The sequence below is a fragment of the Tinamus guttatus genome, unplaced genomic scaffold, assembly GCF_059628265.1.
Source record: "Tinamus guttatus ecotype Peru unplaced genomic scaffold, ASM5962826v1 Tinamus_guttatus_pri_ptg000095l, whole genome shotgun sequence".
NCBI classification, from domain to species: domain Eukaryota; kingdom Metazoa; phylum Chordata; class Aves; order Tinamiformes; family Tinamidae; genus Tinamus; species Tinamus guttatus.
In genome coordinates this window covers 374834-390989 of record NW_028288629.1, presented here as the reverse complement: position 1 = coordinate 390989, position 16156 = coordinate 374834, and the positions used below count along the sequence as shown (strand labels likewise).

The window sequence follows — 16156 nt, the reverse complement described above, 5'->3', positions numbered from 1 at the left end:
TTTCCCACTTTCAAATTCTGGACTTTCTTGTTGTCTTATTTAGCCCTCTCTGCTGATATATATATTACACAATAAAGATCTAAAAACCACAGATACAAACAGCACAAACACAATTTCCATCCAGTGGCACGACCTCACGTAGCTGTGCACTCCACTAGTGAGTTCCACTGTCTCAATTGCCTAATCCCATCCTCGCTGCCAATTAGGTTGCAAATGGGTTTGGGATTCGGCAATAATCACACAGAACAAAGTGGCTACGGCTATTCAGGTGAAAGCACGTTAGAGAAGCAAAGTATGCCTAATTACTTGTGAGGTAATACTTGCTGGCAGGACACTGAGACTGAACATTCTCTCGAGTTGGCAGATTGGAGGGTTGCTGACAGGCTCCTAACTCGGCGGGCGTCCCCGCAGAGACAACGTGGGTCTCGGTGCTAGGAGTCTCACCCCCCCCCGCCCTTTCTCTCTGCAATATCTGTTTATGCCCGGTGCATCCTGCCACGTAGGGCCAGTACGTGCCAGCAGGCAGACCAGGGGGCGGACAAACTCCACCTTCAGTCACATAACCATCCCTCCTGGCTGCACAGGTGCGCATGCCAGTAAGTGGTCCCAGCCGTCAGTCCGAGGGTCCTGCCTTTCTCATCTCCCTCCCTCTCGGATGTTTTACCTTCAAATTAATTTAGAGGATGTTTGCAGTTAAGTTGGCTACAAGCCCGGTCAAGCAGTCGCCTTCAACTGCTTTTCTGAGGAGGTCGGCTGTGAGCCTGGCTAAGCAGTCGCCTCCGCACTCCTTATCTCTCAACCCGGGCAGGCAAACATCTTCTTTCTCAAGGTCTTAGGTTCTGTTTTGTACAACAGTTTTATGATTCTACGGATCGTACAAGTTTCCAGCCTTCAACCATACCTCATGTCAGCATCAATATACATAGGATGAAACACATGATAAAGAGGAACATAGCAAATAGAAATACTAGCCCTACTAGCGGTTGCTATCCTCGTCTAAAGCATTACAATTCTTCAACCCCCACTTTAAAAGAGAAATCAAATCCCCCCTTTTCTTTAGATTAGGTGACGCCGGGAAGCAAGCCAGCCTTGAGGCGTCAGATTCGGATTGCGTGAAAAAGCAGTTAATAACCGTGACATTAAAGCGCGCAAACAGGTACAAGCAATCATTAAGCCAATTACAAACAACAGTCCCCATAGTAACAACATTAACAACGATTTCATCAATGATTTTATCCATCCCCCAATTCCTAACCAGTCCGTTAGTCCATCTAGACCGAAGAATCCCACATCCGCGAAGTTTCCCTGTCCGATGACCGTTTCGGGCCGTAAATTAAACAACGGATCATCCTGCCCCCGCGGCACAGCGCATTCCCGTGCCGCATGAGCTGCCCACTCTCTTTCCCATAACAGTAACTGACCTGGTGTCAAGATTAATTTTGCAATTTGTTGACAGTCACTAGGAAGAAGCATATCGCTGTTAAAAATGTAGGATAGCATTTGTCTGGAGGGCTCGCCTTTGATCCCCCAACGCACGACCGTATCCCTCAATTGACTCAGAATTTTCCAGTCAAACGGATCCCATTTACCCGCTGCCCCCCCTTGACCATCCGGCTCAAAGGTTACCGGGCACGCTACCCTCATAGCCGGCTCCCATTGACCCTCCAGAATTGCATCCCTGATAACCCCAGACCAACGCGAAGAGGAAACCCGCGGACCCGAAAGCCCCCCGGAAGCCCCCGACCACCCCCCATCTGTGGCTCGCCCATCTGCCTGGGCTTGAACCAGCGCTCTAGAGGCTTCTCGGAACAGCCTATCAGAGGGTCGGTCCCGGCTTCGCTCTGGTGGTTGCTCCTGTGGTCTATTTCCAGCTGCCCCTGCCGGGAGTGATGGCGCCGATGGCTGCTGTGGCGATTCGGGAGTCGCGGTCGATTCGGCTGGCGCAGGTTCCGGTGGTGGAGGTGATGACTCCAAGGGACGCTGAAGTTGCGACGACCCACCTCCGAGAACGCTATCGATCAACTCCTTGGCGGTGCTCTTTGGGACTGCAGTGGCGCCTCGTCCAAGGGGGCCCTTCTGCACTGCCGATCCCTCAGGAGTTGATTCCTCCCCTTGCAGCATCTGCGTCGCGGCTGCTACCATTTTCTTTTCAGCCTGCATACACTTGAGCTGATTCGCCACCTCGCACCAAGTTTGACCCAGTTCTTTGGCAGCTTTGTTGCCCTCCAGAGTGGCTTCCCATAATGAGTTCCCTATCTCACGCCACTCTGTTATACTAAAAACAAATTGTGGCTCCTTTAAATGTCCTTTCTCCCTTGCCCACTTAATCAACTCATACAGCTTCTTCGTGCTCACTGCTGCTTCCCTTTTTGCTAATAAGTCCAGCAGCAGTTGTTCAGCAGCTTCTCGCTCCATGTACACGTGCACTGGGAATTCTGCTTCTAACTGTTACCCCACACCGTCTTCCCGTGTGCGCAATCACGGCCGGCTTACCCGCTCCGGTCCCCTTCTTGGTCGGATCACTCGGCTGCACCCGTACGTCGTCCTCCGGAATCCCGCACCGTTGTGCCAGGTCCCTGTACCAGTCCCTGTTCGGAATCTGGTCCCTGTTCCTCCGGAATCCCGCACCGTTGTGCCAGGTCCCTGTACCAGTCCCTGTTCGGAATCTGGTCCCTGTTCGGGCGCCACTTGTTGCAGCTTGGAGCGGGTCAGGAATGCCAGACATCAACTTCATAGAAGCTGGAACTGACTTCGTTTATTAGCTTTTCATGCAGTACATTTATATGATTCTTAACAATTAGTGATGTAATTACACAGGCTCCTAATTGGTAGACAATGATCTAACTCAGACCCTTACAGCCCCCCTTACTTGTTTAGCTCATCCTTTTAGTTCAACAGCTCTTTTATTCCCTCTGACCTTGGTCTACTTCCTTATCTCCTAGTTAGCACTCGCTTTGTTCTTTCACTGAAACCTGAAGGCTGGAATTGAGCAGGCCTGCTGGGCAGCCATGTACGCGGCTCTCTAGCCATCCCTCTACAGTGGCCAAGCCCAGGATGGGGAGCAGGCTGTTGCAGTGCTCTGGCTACAGCAGCCAAGCCAGCTCCCATGCTGAGAAACTTTTCTGCGGCAAGAGGCAAGGCTGTGCCCCTTGCTCTCCCCTGCAGCCTCCCCTCCTGCACTGCGAGAGCAGGAGCCGCTGGGCTCTCCTTTGCACACCAAGGGCTGCGAGTGCCTGTGGCTCGGCACCACAGAACTTTCCTAGAATTTGCAGACACTTGTGCATCACAGCCTAGAGCTCTGACCGGGCACTGGAGGCTCCAGCGCCTCCATGGAGGAAACTCTTCACTGCCACTGCCTGCAGAAGCCAAATGTACCAGCAGGAAGATGCTGGAGTCTCTCCTTTGCATTATTTGCCCAGAGATTTGACACCTTTCAGATGAGGCTTTGGCACCTGGTGATTTCTCTCCTACAAGGCCCTTCTTCTCCAAGGCCATGCTGTGGTCTCTCCCCACCCCGCAGGGCATGACTGATCAGCCAGAATTCAAGCAGGAATCCTTACGTGGCCATGCCGTTCACTGTATATACTATTACACTTCCTTTTTGAAGGTATTAAATGACCAGACATAGGAAACATAGGAATATATTACCTGGTAAAGTTAAATTTCATCACAAAGGAAAAGGGTGGAAGCATGTCTGAGGACAATGACGTATCTGAAAGAGATGGAATCATTTCTTCCATTGATGATGACGTATTTTCATTGAGATATTGTCTTAATGAAGGTTCCTGAGAAAAGAAGGACATTCAAATATATTTATCTGAATCATGTACAGTCAGCTGAGAAGGAATTTCTGCCTGACTGAGGCACTTTGGTTCTAAAATTCTCCTGACTGGTAGAGGGGCAACTAACAGCTGGTAAATGCTGATCCACTTCTGCACCTACAAGCAGCTTTCAGAAAAACAACACATTAAAAAAAATCTTTCAAAGTTAGTGTTTCCCCTTCAGCTTTTCTTGTAGATGAAGTAAGCAGGAAAACCTGTTCAGCTTTTCCAAGGAAAAAACTTCAGCACCTCCATAGGGCACCCAGGTTCAACCACTCCTGACAAACTTTCAAATGAGGAGCAACATTTAAAGGAGGAGTTTGTTTATCAGCTCACAACCAATGTAAGCAACTAAAACCCCTCTAGTTCTGCTGTGTGGAAACTGGGCTGCACAACAAGCAGGGCTCCAGGGCAGGGCTCCCCGGAAGAGCAGGGTTTCGGTCTGTATCCGATGGGCCCTCTGTTGCCTCGGCAGTGTGGAACATCCCATTGGGAAGAGCCCTGCCTGGGAAGAACGCAGGGAGGTGGCAGATTTTGAAAGATGCATTAAAATCAACGAGCTTTTTCACCTGAAATTGTTCACTTAGGAGTGGTAACAGCACTGGGATGTAGACAGCACAGACACGTAACCCCCTTTAGAACTGCGCAAGTTGGTGATTCCCAAGGTTTTGCCCTTAGGTTGTTTAAAAAATAATAAGAAGAAAAAATCTTTAACCATTTTGGGCTATGCAAATGGCTGATGTAATTAAGTACAAAGTAAACATGATTTCTAAGCACTGCTTTGCTTTAAAAGCCCCTCAATGGTAACTCTACACTTTTCCCTGGAGCGTGTGTCACACCTAACTCCCATTGCCCACCGGAAAGCAGTTACAGATAAAACACCCCATGTCAAACATTATTTTTGATGTACATAAGCCATTAAAATGATACAAACTCTCCCTGTAAGTGTCACCTTGGTTATCTTAAAAGGTTTCTAAGGTCTTTTCAGGATGATTACTTTTTTTTATTATTTTTTCCCCCCACCGAGGAATGAAGCTAACCAAAGCAAGCTGTGATCAGGAAGCAAATTACACTGAATTACGGTACTCAGACCTGCTTTGGAGCATTTCCTGCCGCTGCAGGCAGCTCAGGGACTGCCTGTCAGCAGGGATCAGTTCAGGCTGCCTGGAGCTGCCCTCCTTGCGCAGCAAAACTGCATCCGTTTGGGTGATGCTGATGCCCTCTGCACCAGGCGGATGCAGAACAGGGGCTTTTCCAGCTGCAGGCGCTCAAGCCCTGTGGAAACTTCCTTTAAAGGCTTCGCTTTCCCTCACGGGCAGCCCTGCCCTGGGGTCCCACAACCAGAGGGGGCGGGCGAGGGGCTGCCCTGGAGCCGCCATGGCCCCTCCGCACGTTCTGGGACGCCCTCCTGCAGCCGCCCGCACTCTGCCGTGCTCACTCCCTGCTCCTCCGCTCTCGGCGCTGGCTCCTCCGTGGCGCCATCCGAGGTGGCGGCAGCGGCGGGCCCTGGTGGGCCCAGGCACGAGGGCTGCTGCGTGGCGGGGGGAGCTCATGGTTGGCCTCCTCGCCGCGGTCGCCAGGCAGGGGGTCCCCGCGGAGAGCCGCGTCACGACCAGCATGCGGTTGGACCACAGCACCGCCCCAGCCCCGAGCCAGAACCGACACCAGCGCGACCCAAAGCGATAGACCAGGCTGCTTAGCTCCTATGGGGAAAAAGAAATCAAGCTTCAATATGTTAAGGTTTACGTAGCAAAGAACTTTTAACTCTGGGGGCTCATCAGGAGGCTTCTCCTGGGACTGCAAGAGCACTGCCATGGGCTTGTACCCAGACCAAGCAGGATGAACCCCTGCAGCTTGCTTCTTTGAGGCTTTTAATATGGCGGGCTCTCCTTGGAGGCCAGCACTGTCCCATGCCAGGGGCTGGCACAGCAAATGCTCAACATAGAAGCACACAAAGAGATTGGCCACAAAATGCTCGTCCTGTCAGGCAACACTGAATGACTACAGCATGAACCTGTGCGTCCTGAGTGCTCCCCAAGAGTCGCTTCTGGATTCATAGGTGAGAGGGACATGAGCATGTCCTGATGTCCCTCCACAAGGAAAACATATCCTTTTGCTCAAGGCAACATACAGCACCGCACACCTAAAAAGTCAAAGAAAGTCCAAAAAAGAGCTGCAGTCCCAACCACTCACAACTCACTCCTTGCCTCCAGAGGCTAAAGCTTTGCAAGTGAGAGCTGGCAACCAGGCACCCATGAGGAAGAGTTTGTTCCACATCCCATTGGCGTTACCACTATCTGTGGCTTCAGGTGATGGGTCCTGAGACAGATGCTTGCCCAAGGATTTCACATTGACTTCACGCTCTGCACCGAGGGCAAGAAGAGCTTGCCCTTTCTGGAGCTGAAAGGCCATTTTTTTTCTCCAGCAAGAGATGCTCCTACAAGAGGGAAGAAGAGCAGTGAGGAGAAGATTACCACAAGGTTTCCTTTGCCAACAGATGCTCCCTCCAGCATCCTGCACGCAGCTCACATGCACTCTTTTCTCTCTACGAGAGAAAGGGCTGCTCCAAGCTTCAACACATTTCCTAGCATGACGCCATCTGTTTGTTTTGGGACCAATCCTTGTGGAGCAGGGGTGCAATGAAGAACAAACAGGCGAAGAACAGAACTGCTGGGCAGCAAGACACACAGTCGAAGTCCCCCTTGTAAGCGTATTACTCCTCTGTTGCTTGGCAGAGGACTTGTTATTGAAGGCTGGAGAGGTTTCTTCTTGTCTGCATGAGATTGCTGTATGACACTATCTCCTGGCCAAGCAAGGAAACGCTGTATTTTCTGCTTTACTGCTTTGCGCATGTCGATCAAGCTCATGTGTCCTCCAAGCTCATATGGAGAGGCCCCTTCACCTCTCCTCTCTTTATGCTTGCCCTGCTCAAGCTGCACTCCCGTCCACAGCAAGAACAGACCAAGCGGCGCGTGAAAGGAGGCAACCTGCTCCTTTGGAGAGCACCTAGGAAATGCCCTGCTCCACCCCAAACACAAGAGACACAACACTCTTTCTTTTCTCCTTTTCTTTATTTTATTCTTTTGAAGAAAAGCCAGCAGCATTAGTGCTGCAATGCTCTTTTTCCATGCACCTGCACTCGATAGATACAGGTGTAGTCCGGATTTCCCCAGTTGCTCTCCACCTGGATTTTTATGTACTGAAACACTTTGTGATGATGACTCTGCAACAAGAAAGTAAGCAAAAGAAACAGCATTACTGGGACATAAAGAGCAATAAGAGCAAGCAGCAAAGATCCTTTTTAAGCCACAGTTGTGCTCAGGAAATGAGGCCAACGCTCTCAAGAGAGGGAGCTTCCTACTCCCTCTTGGCCCTCCTTTCCTCGGGCTCGCAAAGACTCCCCTGCAGCTCAAAAGCAAATTCCTGCTCTCAGGAAGGTGGCAAGAGCACCTGTGGAAACCTGAGGCTCAGTGATGCTGCGCACTGCGTTTTCCTGTCAGACACCCACGTTTCTGGACAGAGCACAGGCTCCCTGCGGGTGAAGCACCACGGGCACCACTGGCTCTGCCAAAAGTGATGGGCGCAGCTGGGGAGCTCCGGGGATGTGGGTGCCCATGCCTTGGCCCTGTTTGCCATCTGCTTTCACTTTCCTTAACACAGCTGGCCTCTGCTCAGCCTTTGCAGTGGCACGTGTCCCTCTCATCCAGGACTCAGCATGCTCTGCCCCTACAGCCACCCATTGTGGGCCCTCGTTCTGCCACAGACTTGCCCACACAGCCGCCTTTCTCCCCGGTGTCGTCTGCACACCCTTGCCGTACCATCAGTGGGAAGAGCTGCAGGACCTCTCTTTCAATGTCGTAGACGAAGGTGCCGAGCAGAGTGGCGTGTCCTTCGTCGTCCAGTCCCTGCGAGACAAGCACAAGGGCAGCACGTGAGGCGCGACGCCAGCAAGGGCAAAGGCGCAGCGCTCTCAGGGCCCGGGATGCCCCGTCCCTGCCCTCACCCTCGCTTGCAGCAGCAGCCTGCCCATGGGCTGCGATGCAGCTGCCCCTCCCGAGGGCCTTTTCGCCTGCAGCCCTCCCTTCAGAGGCTTGTCCGCAAAGCGCTGCACATCCTGAGAGCCCAAAGGCAGCCCAGGGCTTGAAAGGTGCCCTTAGGACAGTGCCGGGCTCAGCAGGGTGCAGTGCGTAGCCTCTCCTAGCAGGGGGGCAGGGACAAGACAGCCCCTGCTCGGCCCTTTCCCCACAGCCAGCTGGCAGGCGGCTCTGCACGACAGGCGCTTACCGAGACAGCGATGTCTTTGGGGGCACTGCTGACACTGCCAGAGGGTGAATGCGCTTTTGCAATGTGCTGCACAGCGAGAGCAGTGGGCCAGACTGGTGCAGGCAGCCTAATGACCACGTGGCCCTGAGAGCCTTGGAAGGGCCAGCACTGTCCTGGAGCGAGGTCCGTCTGAAAGCAGAAGGCAACAGCAATGAATGGTGAAGGAGTGCCAGCAACAGCACCTGCTCCTGCTCCTGCAGGCAGGAAGACGGCAACCCTTTGTCACTGGCTCGTATTGCTGCCCCGTGGGTGGGAGGCAAGGGGCAGAAGCAGCAGGCCTTTTTCCCCACCTGCTTAAGTGCACTCTCAGTGTTGCTTACAAAAGGAAGCCGGGTAGGGCATAGAAGAGGGGCTAGTATGCAGCTGACTTTGGGCCCGGGCACAGAAACATCCTCCAAGGCACTGTCAGAGAGCAGGTAGGCAAGCGGGCAATGTAGGGAAAAACGGCTTCCCCCAGCTGTGAGCCAGGGCCACAAGGCTTGTGGGCATGCTGCGGCCACACAGATGAGTTCATGTGAGTCCTGCCGCAGAGGGGAGCGCTGCTTTCCAGCAAGTCAGCCTTGACGTGCCAGGAGCACGAGCAATGGCAGGGAGTCGAGCAAGAGTGCTGCAAGGAGGGCCAATGCCCTGGGCCTTGCTCTTCCGCCACTTCAGAGGAAGCAACTCGGGCAGCAAGGATGTGGTTTTTCTGCTACAGTACCTTTAGAATAGTCTCGGGAGGGTTGGTGGTGCAGAGCAGCCAAAATACGCTGCAGAGCCAATTCTCTGTCAGTGCGGCATTGCTGGAGGTTCTCTGCACATCAATCGTGGCACCTGAAAGGAGACCCATGTGCTCACCGTGGGGCACGCACGCCTGGTGCTCAAGGGGTCTTTGTGAGCCTGCGTGCCAGCTGTGCCTGTCACTGTTGCACGCAGTTACATCCCTTGTGAGGGGCTCTGCTGCCTAGGAGAAGGGAGATTCCTTGAGAGCAGCCTCAGCTTGTCTCCCACAGAGGCAGGAAAAGAGAGCTCTGCAGGTGGGGGCAGACAGCAAGGGCTCATCCCAGTGAGAAGGAGAGCAGAGCAAAGCGCGGGGCCTGCTGTGTGGGCAGCAGAGGACAGGGCAGCCCTTCCCGCTTGATCCCCAGGGCAATGCTGTACAAAGCAGGAGAACCTATGTCAGCACAGAAATGTGGCAGGGCGGTGCCAGAGGCAGCAGCAAAGGACGCGAAGGCGGCACAGGGCGGCAGTCGTGACCGCCTGTCTCTTGAGCTCCCATGGCTCACGGCATCGGAGTGGGCACTGCTGAGCAGAGCCTGCAGCACAGCACCCTTTGGCAAGTGCCATACACGAGCACAGCCCTGGCACCCTTGCCTTTGTGGCGCCATACCTGAGGTTTGCAGGGCCCAGTCTGCCATCGGCAAGCCATGTCCTGCAGGCTCCGCAACCATGGCCTCCCTCATTTGCTGCACTTGCTGGCAAAGACACAAGGGAACACAGAAAAGGACCACATCAGCAGGCAGTGCTGCACGACTCCTGAGTCCTAGCACAGATGTGAGGGGAGAGCCTGTGTCCACAAGGCCAATGCAGACCTTGTGGCTAGAGCCCAAAGGCCCAGGGCTTCCTGAGGAGAAGCACGAGCCCTCGGCAAGCATGTGCCTGTCTGCAAGCCTTGTGCCCCATAAGCCAGGTACCCCAGCCGTCTCTCCAGCCTCCTCCACGCTCAGGCTGCAGATGGACTTAGGCCCTGCCAGGGCCAACTGGGCACACGAGGGCGCCTGTGTCTCCCCACTGCTCCCGGGGCCAGGCCAGAGCTACGAGCTACGAGCGGCCCATTCTTAAAGCAAGCAACAGAGGCAAGGCTGATTCTGAACAAGGCCACACAGCAGAGCAAAAGGCAAGAGCAGGTGCCGCTGCAGAAAACTTTGCAGCAGCAGGAGGGCCAGGCATACGTGCAGGAAAGGCAGGCAGGAAATGCTCCTAGAGCATCCCCATGCATTCAGGTAACTTCCAGAGACTAGGTTTCCTTGCATTAAGCAGAGTCAGCCCAAGCAAGAAGGCAACAAAGTCTGCCCATGCAAGGCTTCAGGCACAAAATGGAGCATCACCTGCTTCATATGTCCGAGCTGCCTGGTGAGGAGAGACAGCTCCTCCCTGAGAAGCTGCATCTCCCTGTCTTGCTCCTGCAGCCTATTCAGCAAGTCCCTGCAGACAGGAGCAGCAGCTGTTAGCGAGGTGTCACCCCTGCCAGGAGCACGTGCGAGCTTGGAGAAGAGGAGAGGGGCCCGTGCCTGGTGCCTTTTGTTTTGTGCCCTTTTGATGTTGTGGTGCTCCCCTCCCCACTCCCTCCAGCCTAAACAAAAGCCAGAGGCAAGGAAAAGAGAGACAGCCTGGGAGGGCAAGCGGCGCACGCTCCGCTGACACTAGTGCATGCCACGAGTCCTGCGCCAGCAAGCGTCTCACCCGTTGGCCTTTGGGTCCGGTGCTGGTGTAAACAATTTCAAGATCTCCTGGAAGGCAAAAGGTCTCCATGAACAGAAATCCTGGGAGAGCTGTGGGGCTTCGCAGGGAGCCTTCAGGAGGAAGGCCCAGCAGAAGCTGTTGCATGCCTTTGGCAGAGGGAAACTTGCAGAGCTTCACTCTGCAAGTCTCTGGAGCGCTTGGGCCTTGAGTGGCCTTTGCAGGAGGCGCCTGTCCCGCACTGACTGACCTGTGGCTTGTCTTGTGCCCACGTCGTCCAGCCATGGAGACTCTCAGGACTCACGGGCCAATAAAGAGCGACTGCAATTCGGAGCACCAAAAAATGGTAATGACCTTGGTCATTACCATTAATGGTAATGGTCTTGGTAATGACCGCTAGAGTAATGGTAATGGATTGCTAGAGGCCTGGTGCTTCCTGCCAACCATGGGTGCCAAGAGCTTTGCGGTAGGGAGTCGGTAGGGAAATGCTGCAGAGAGAGGCACAGTGGCATGTGAGAGACGTGGCTGCAGCCCTGCAGGCTTGGCACAGTCCCCCCGTGTTGCAACACTTGGAGGCACGGGTGGGAGATGAGGAGCCTAGCTTTGATTTGGACATCCTGAGGCAGGCGTTGGGCCACGCGAGGTTGCACATGCCAACCAAAGAGGGAAGCTGCACAGGAGGAGGGAGCTCTGTGCCCAAGGGGGTGGCGCTTCCTAATGCTGAGAGCATCTGGAGCATGGCCTAGGGCAAGGGTGAGTCCCTGGACTGTGGAGAGCACGCCTGGAGCTCCCTGGAGTGCAGAACAGCAAAGCTGACAGCTCTTTGCTCACAAAGACTCACCAAGAGCCACAGGGATCAGCGCCATGAGGATTCCGAAGAGCTTCCTCTTCTTGCAGATGGATTTTTGCCTAGAAAAGGGGGAGTTGTGTGGGTTAGACAAGTTTCAAGCTGGGGGCAGCACACCCCTGCTTTCCGTGATCTGCCTCCATCAGCACAGGCAGAGCTTGCTGGCAGCCAGGGCTCCAGGCAAAGCGTGGAGAGACACGGACAAGCAGATGGATAGCAGACCAGCTTGCCCTTGAAATCAAAGCAAAGGGCTCTTCTGTGCTCCAGAGGGGCAGAAGGGATGATACTCACATGGCCGAAAGACACGCAAGAAGCCAGCTCCATAAAACCGTCAGCAGCATGGCCAGGCGCTCCGGAAGGTGGAACATCCTCCCTGAGGCAGCAAAGCAGAGGGAAGTGAGGTCTGGCTGCTACGGTGCCATGAGCAGGGTCTTCGCGTGTAGCCCTGTGCCCTCGGGAGGAATGTCCTGAGCCCCACTCCGGAGCAGCAGTTCGGCTGTGCCACCAGACCGCACAAGGACATGCCATTTGTAGGTAGCACATGTGGTGTCTCCAGAATTCCCTCTCTGAACATGACTGCATTGTTATTTGAGGGCCGCTTGGCCTGGGCAAGGTGGGATGGGTTGGACAGATGTGGAGCCTCCCAGAGGGGACCCGAAGCAGCGGCATAGCCGACTTAGCACTGAGGCAGAATCAAGCCAAAGGGCGCTGTGGCGCACACTTACCAGCGACACTGCTGGTTTCCTGGCTCCTGGTGGCGGGCAGCTCGCCCACCGCACTGCCAACAGCCCCGGTCACCTGGGCCTCCAGCAGCAGCGGAGAGTCCCGCTCAGCTGCGGCTGCCCGTGACTTGGAGCGGCATGCTCGCCACGGGGCAACCCTTCTTGGGCCCATTGCTGGGCACAAACCGGTAGCTGCCAATCACTTGCTCCTTGCTAGGCAGGGGCTCTTTGCCAATTGGGCAAAAAGACGGCACCCAGAATGCAGAGGAGCACGTCCGCTAGGGCCAGTGAGCCGTGAAGCCACAGCCAGGTCCCTGCAGCGGACTGAGGGTGGCTGCGGCCGTGTGGGCTGATAAAGGGCATCTGGCTGTGAGCTCACAGAAGCCCATGAGGTGGCATCAGTCCTAGTGAGATGACAAACTGGGACATGCTCACCCCACGCTGCTGCCTGCGGCCCCACGTCCACCACCGTGCAAAACGGACCCTGAAAGCACATCACTCCTCTGTTGCTTGGCAGAGGACTTGTTCTTGAAGGCTGGGGAGGCTTCTTCTTGTCTGCATGAGATTGCTGCATGAGATTGATTATCTCCAGGTCGAGCAAGGAAATGCTGTATTTCTGCTTTCCTGCTTTGTGCGTGTCCCCCCTTTCAAAGCTCATATGGAGAGGCCCCTTCACCACTTCTTCCTTTATGCTTGCCCTGCTCAAGCCGCGCTCCCGTCCGCAGCTCCTCCCACTCTAGCAAAGTTTTTAAAGCCCTGTGGGCAAGACGAACTTGGATCTACCAAGTGAAAAGAGTCTTGGAGATGTGCTTGCTTTGCCTTTCACTAGGAAAGCTGACTTGTTCCCCCTTGAAATCAAATATTTTGGCTTTTCTGGACAAGAAGGGAGAACAAGTACTCACAGGGCAGAGATGCTGCTTGTGAAAAAGCTCTAGAACAACATAAAAATGTGTAAAGGGAGCCGCCCACACCCTCCCCCATCCCACATGATAGGGAAAGTATGCCACATCAGATGTCACCGCTCACAAACAAAATGCAAGTTATCATGATTTGCTGATTTGGCTCTATAAAAGATGGTCACTCTTGCCACGGTTTTGGAGACCTCACGGGTGGATGCACCACGTAAGACCTCCCAGTTGCCGGGAAGGTTCTCCAAATCCTCGCCACAACAGGGACTCCCCAGCGAGTGCAGATCTGGATGATGATGACAGATGATGTCATATTTAGGCAATTGGTGATGTATCTTTTAATCACTGTTCTAATATAGTAATGGTTAGGTGCATTACCTTGCTTATTTTGTCTGTTGCTAAAACCAGTGTGTAATAAGTTTATTTTGTGAAATGTATCATTCTGTACTGCCTTAATATTAACAGTGAAATAAGACCATTCTTTCCAGTGGCGTCTGGTTCTTTCCGTCGCCCCGTCTGCCCCAGTCAATTGGCAAAACACCATGTTCTTTGCAGATGCCCACTGCAGCTCTCAGGATGCAAGGTTGGCCTCTGATTTTCAGTCTTGCAGGCCACAGCATTTCTGAAGGCAGCTGTACTTCTGGTCTGGTGCTGCTTCCTGCAGTTGGTCACCCTCAAATCAAGACCAGTTGGAGGGGGCCACAAGTGTTTCGAGCCAGCTCTGAAGAGGTGACTAAGGACACAAGTTGCACCTGGAGTTCTCTCAGGCAGCAGTTGCCTGCTGCAGGATAGTGAGGAGGCAAGTGTTGCTGTACTCTTCATTTGGTAAATGGGTGTCTTGGTTTTCATGCAATGTTTGTTGATCGGGTCAGAGATTCCTCCTTCCTGGATCCTGTGGTGTAAAGAAAGAAGGAAAACTCTCCAGTGCTCCATGCTTTCTGTCCTTTCTTCTGTCCAAACGTGGTATCTGGGCTCTACATAGCAGTCAGCAGATGGCCTGGAGGTGTGGATCTTGTCACCTCGGGTCCTGCCTTAGAGCCCGTTCACTTAAAATGCAGTGGGCATTGGTGGCAAGTAAAACTGTCTTTCCTTTTGCCACAGTCAAGGAGGACAAAGAGCAGGACCAGTTCTTGTGGTTTTGTTCTCATTGCAAGTCAAGTTTGTTCAGTGTCCCGTGGCTCAACTGTTTTTTAGCAACATCCATGAGCTGCTGTAGGTTCAGACAAGCCCTGGAAGCAGCAGTCCTCTTCCCCTGTGACCCTCTTCATCCTACCGGGGCGCATTTTCAGCCAGAAATCCCTCTCAGCACACACCTCCCCATCCTGCGAAAGGCAGGAGTGCAGGACTGCAGAGGAAGGGCCACATGCTGTGTGTGACAGCATGGCTTTCCATCCCGTGGGTGGCTGTGACACCACCCGCTAATCCCCCCTTCCGACCACCTTCCAAGGAGAAAAAGAGCTCAGTTCCAGTGCTGAGCTGTGCCGGTGCTCTTCTTTCTCATCGTGCTCCTTTGCATGCCCCAAGCCCCCTGCCCTTATGGCCCTGAGTAGCAAATATGTGTTACAAGCAGGATCCGAATTATTGTCTGATGACTTTTGAAAGAAGGGAAAGATGCCTCTTCTCTTGCTGCTCTCCAAGAAAAAGCAGCCCAGCCTGAACCAGGCAATGCCTGTAACAAGACCAAGCAAGGTAGAGCAAGGTCCTTCCTTGTGCTCAGCTTCTTCTATTCCCAGTTGTCACTTTGACCATGCAGGTGGCAGGTGAAGTTGTCTGAGGTGTGAAACACAGGAATAACACCAGAGGAGAAACTGCCACTTGTGCACTTTGAGATGTGATCGTGACACATGCAATGGTGCAGTGTGACAAACAGAGAAGGGGTAAAGGGAAGCAAGCTAACCATCAGGAGGCATGAAAGCAGTGCGAGATGCAGTGTCATAAATGCAGCATTCCAATGTGAGCCCCTTTTAGCATCCATCAGACGGTGCTCAGAGAGTGTCTGATGTGTGAAGGTCGCTTGCCAAGGGCCAGAGGTACAAGCAGTGTAACTGGAGGGACTCGATTTCTCCAGTTCATGGAGCTCTGTCAGACGTGGGCACTGAACAGTGCAAGAGAGTCCCCTCAGAGCCCATGGTTTTGTGGGTGTCCAGTTTGCTGAAGTGAGCGCTACTCAGATCCTCCTCCAGCAAGGGAAAGTCTTCCTTTCTCCATTTCTCCATGGTCTCCAGGGCCTAGGATTCCTGAGGGTCACTCTTAGTACTAAAGCCTGAGGCAAAGGTGGCCTTTTCTGTGTCCCCTCTCACCAGGGCTCTTGGCCCATTAGCAGCAGGCCCGTATTTCCCCTAGTCAGGCTTTTGTTCCTGCTGTAGTGCTGTATTGTATTTTAAATAATTGTTTTTTATTGTTTTATCAGGAAGGTAAGAGTAAACCTTGGGAAAGAAATAAATGAAGTGCACATGTTTCATGCCAAGTACATGGGAATGACAAGTGACTGCACCTAGGACAGGTTTTGGCACTGACATTGTACCCATTGAGGAAGTTTCCTCAGTGCCTCCTTGAGCTCCTTGTTCCTCATGCTGTAGACAAGGGGGTTCAGTGCTGGAGGCACCACTGAGTACCAAATGGCCAGTACAGAGAGATCCAGAGCTGGGAAGAGTATGGAGAGAGGAGAGGGGAGAATAAAGTGGCTAAGGGTGACATTTCACTGCCCCTGTGCCCGGGGGTAGGAGTCAGACCCAACCAAACGGGTATCACGACCTCTAATCCCTCTGGGGGACTGCAGATGACTGCACAGTCCAGGGCACCTGGACTGCAGAGCATTTCCAAGGGTGCTCGTTGTGCCTATACATCCTGCCCCTGGTATATTTGATAAATGGTGACCCAGAGGGCTCTCCGTTCTCCCTTCTTCCTGGCAGTTGGGTCCTCCCTGCCTCTCCAGTGACTGCAGAGTCCTCTTTTGCATGTGAATACCCAGTGCTTTACCTCTAAGAAACTCCATCTTTGAGGACCTCTCCCTTTATGAGGCTCTACTCACAATCCACCCCACGCATATGCTGTCCCAGAAGGATCTCTGTGCTCTCCTGACACCTCCAGCTTCCC

General features: G+C 53.5%; 1 protein-coding gene across 1 annotated transcript in view; it reads right to left on the bottom strand.

Moving 5' to 3' along the window:
• Positions 1-12324, bottom strand: part of LOC148595479 (uncharacterized) — a gene marked incomplete at its 3' end in the record, with an annotated part of 78095 nt that extends 65771 nt beyond the window's left edge. Inside the window, 8 exon segments of the mRNA XM_088520632.1 lie at positions 6955-7044; positions 7640-7726; positions 7825-7935; positions 8106-8171; positions 8845-8957; positions 11425-11492; positions 11722-11803; positions 12156-12324. Of these exon segments, the coding sequence (XP_088376758.1) occupies positions 6955-7044; positions 7640-7726; positions 7825-7935; positions 8106-8171; positions 8845-8957; positions 11425-11492; positions 11722-11803; positions 12156-12324 (786 nt within the window).
• Between the last annotated feature and the right edge of the window lie 3832 nt (positions 12325-16156).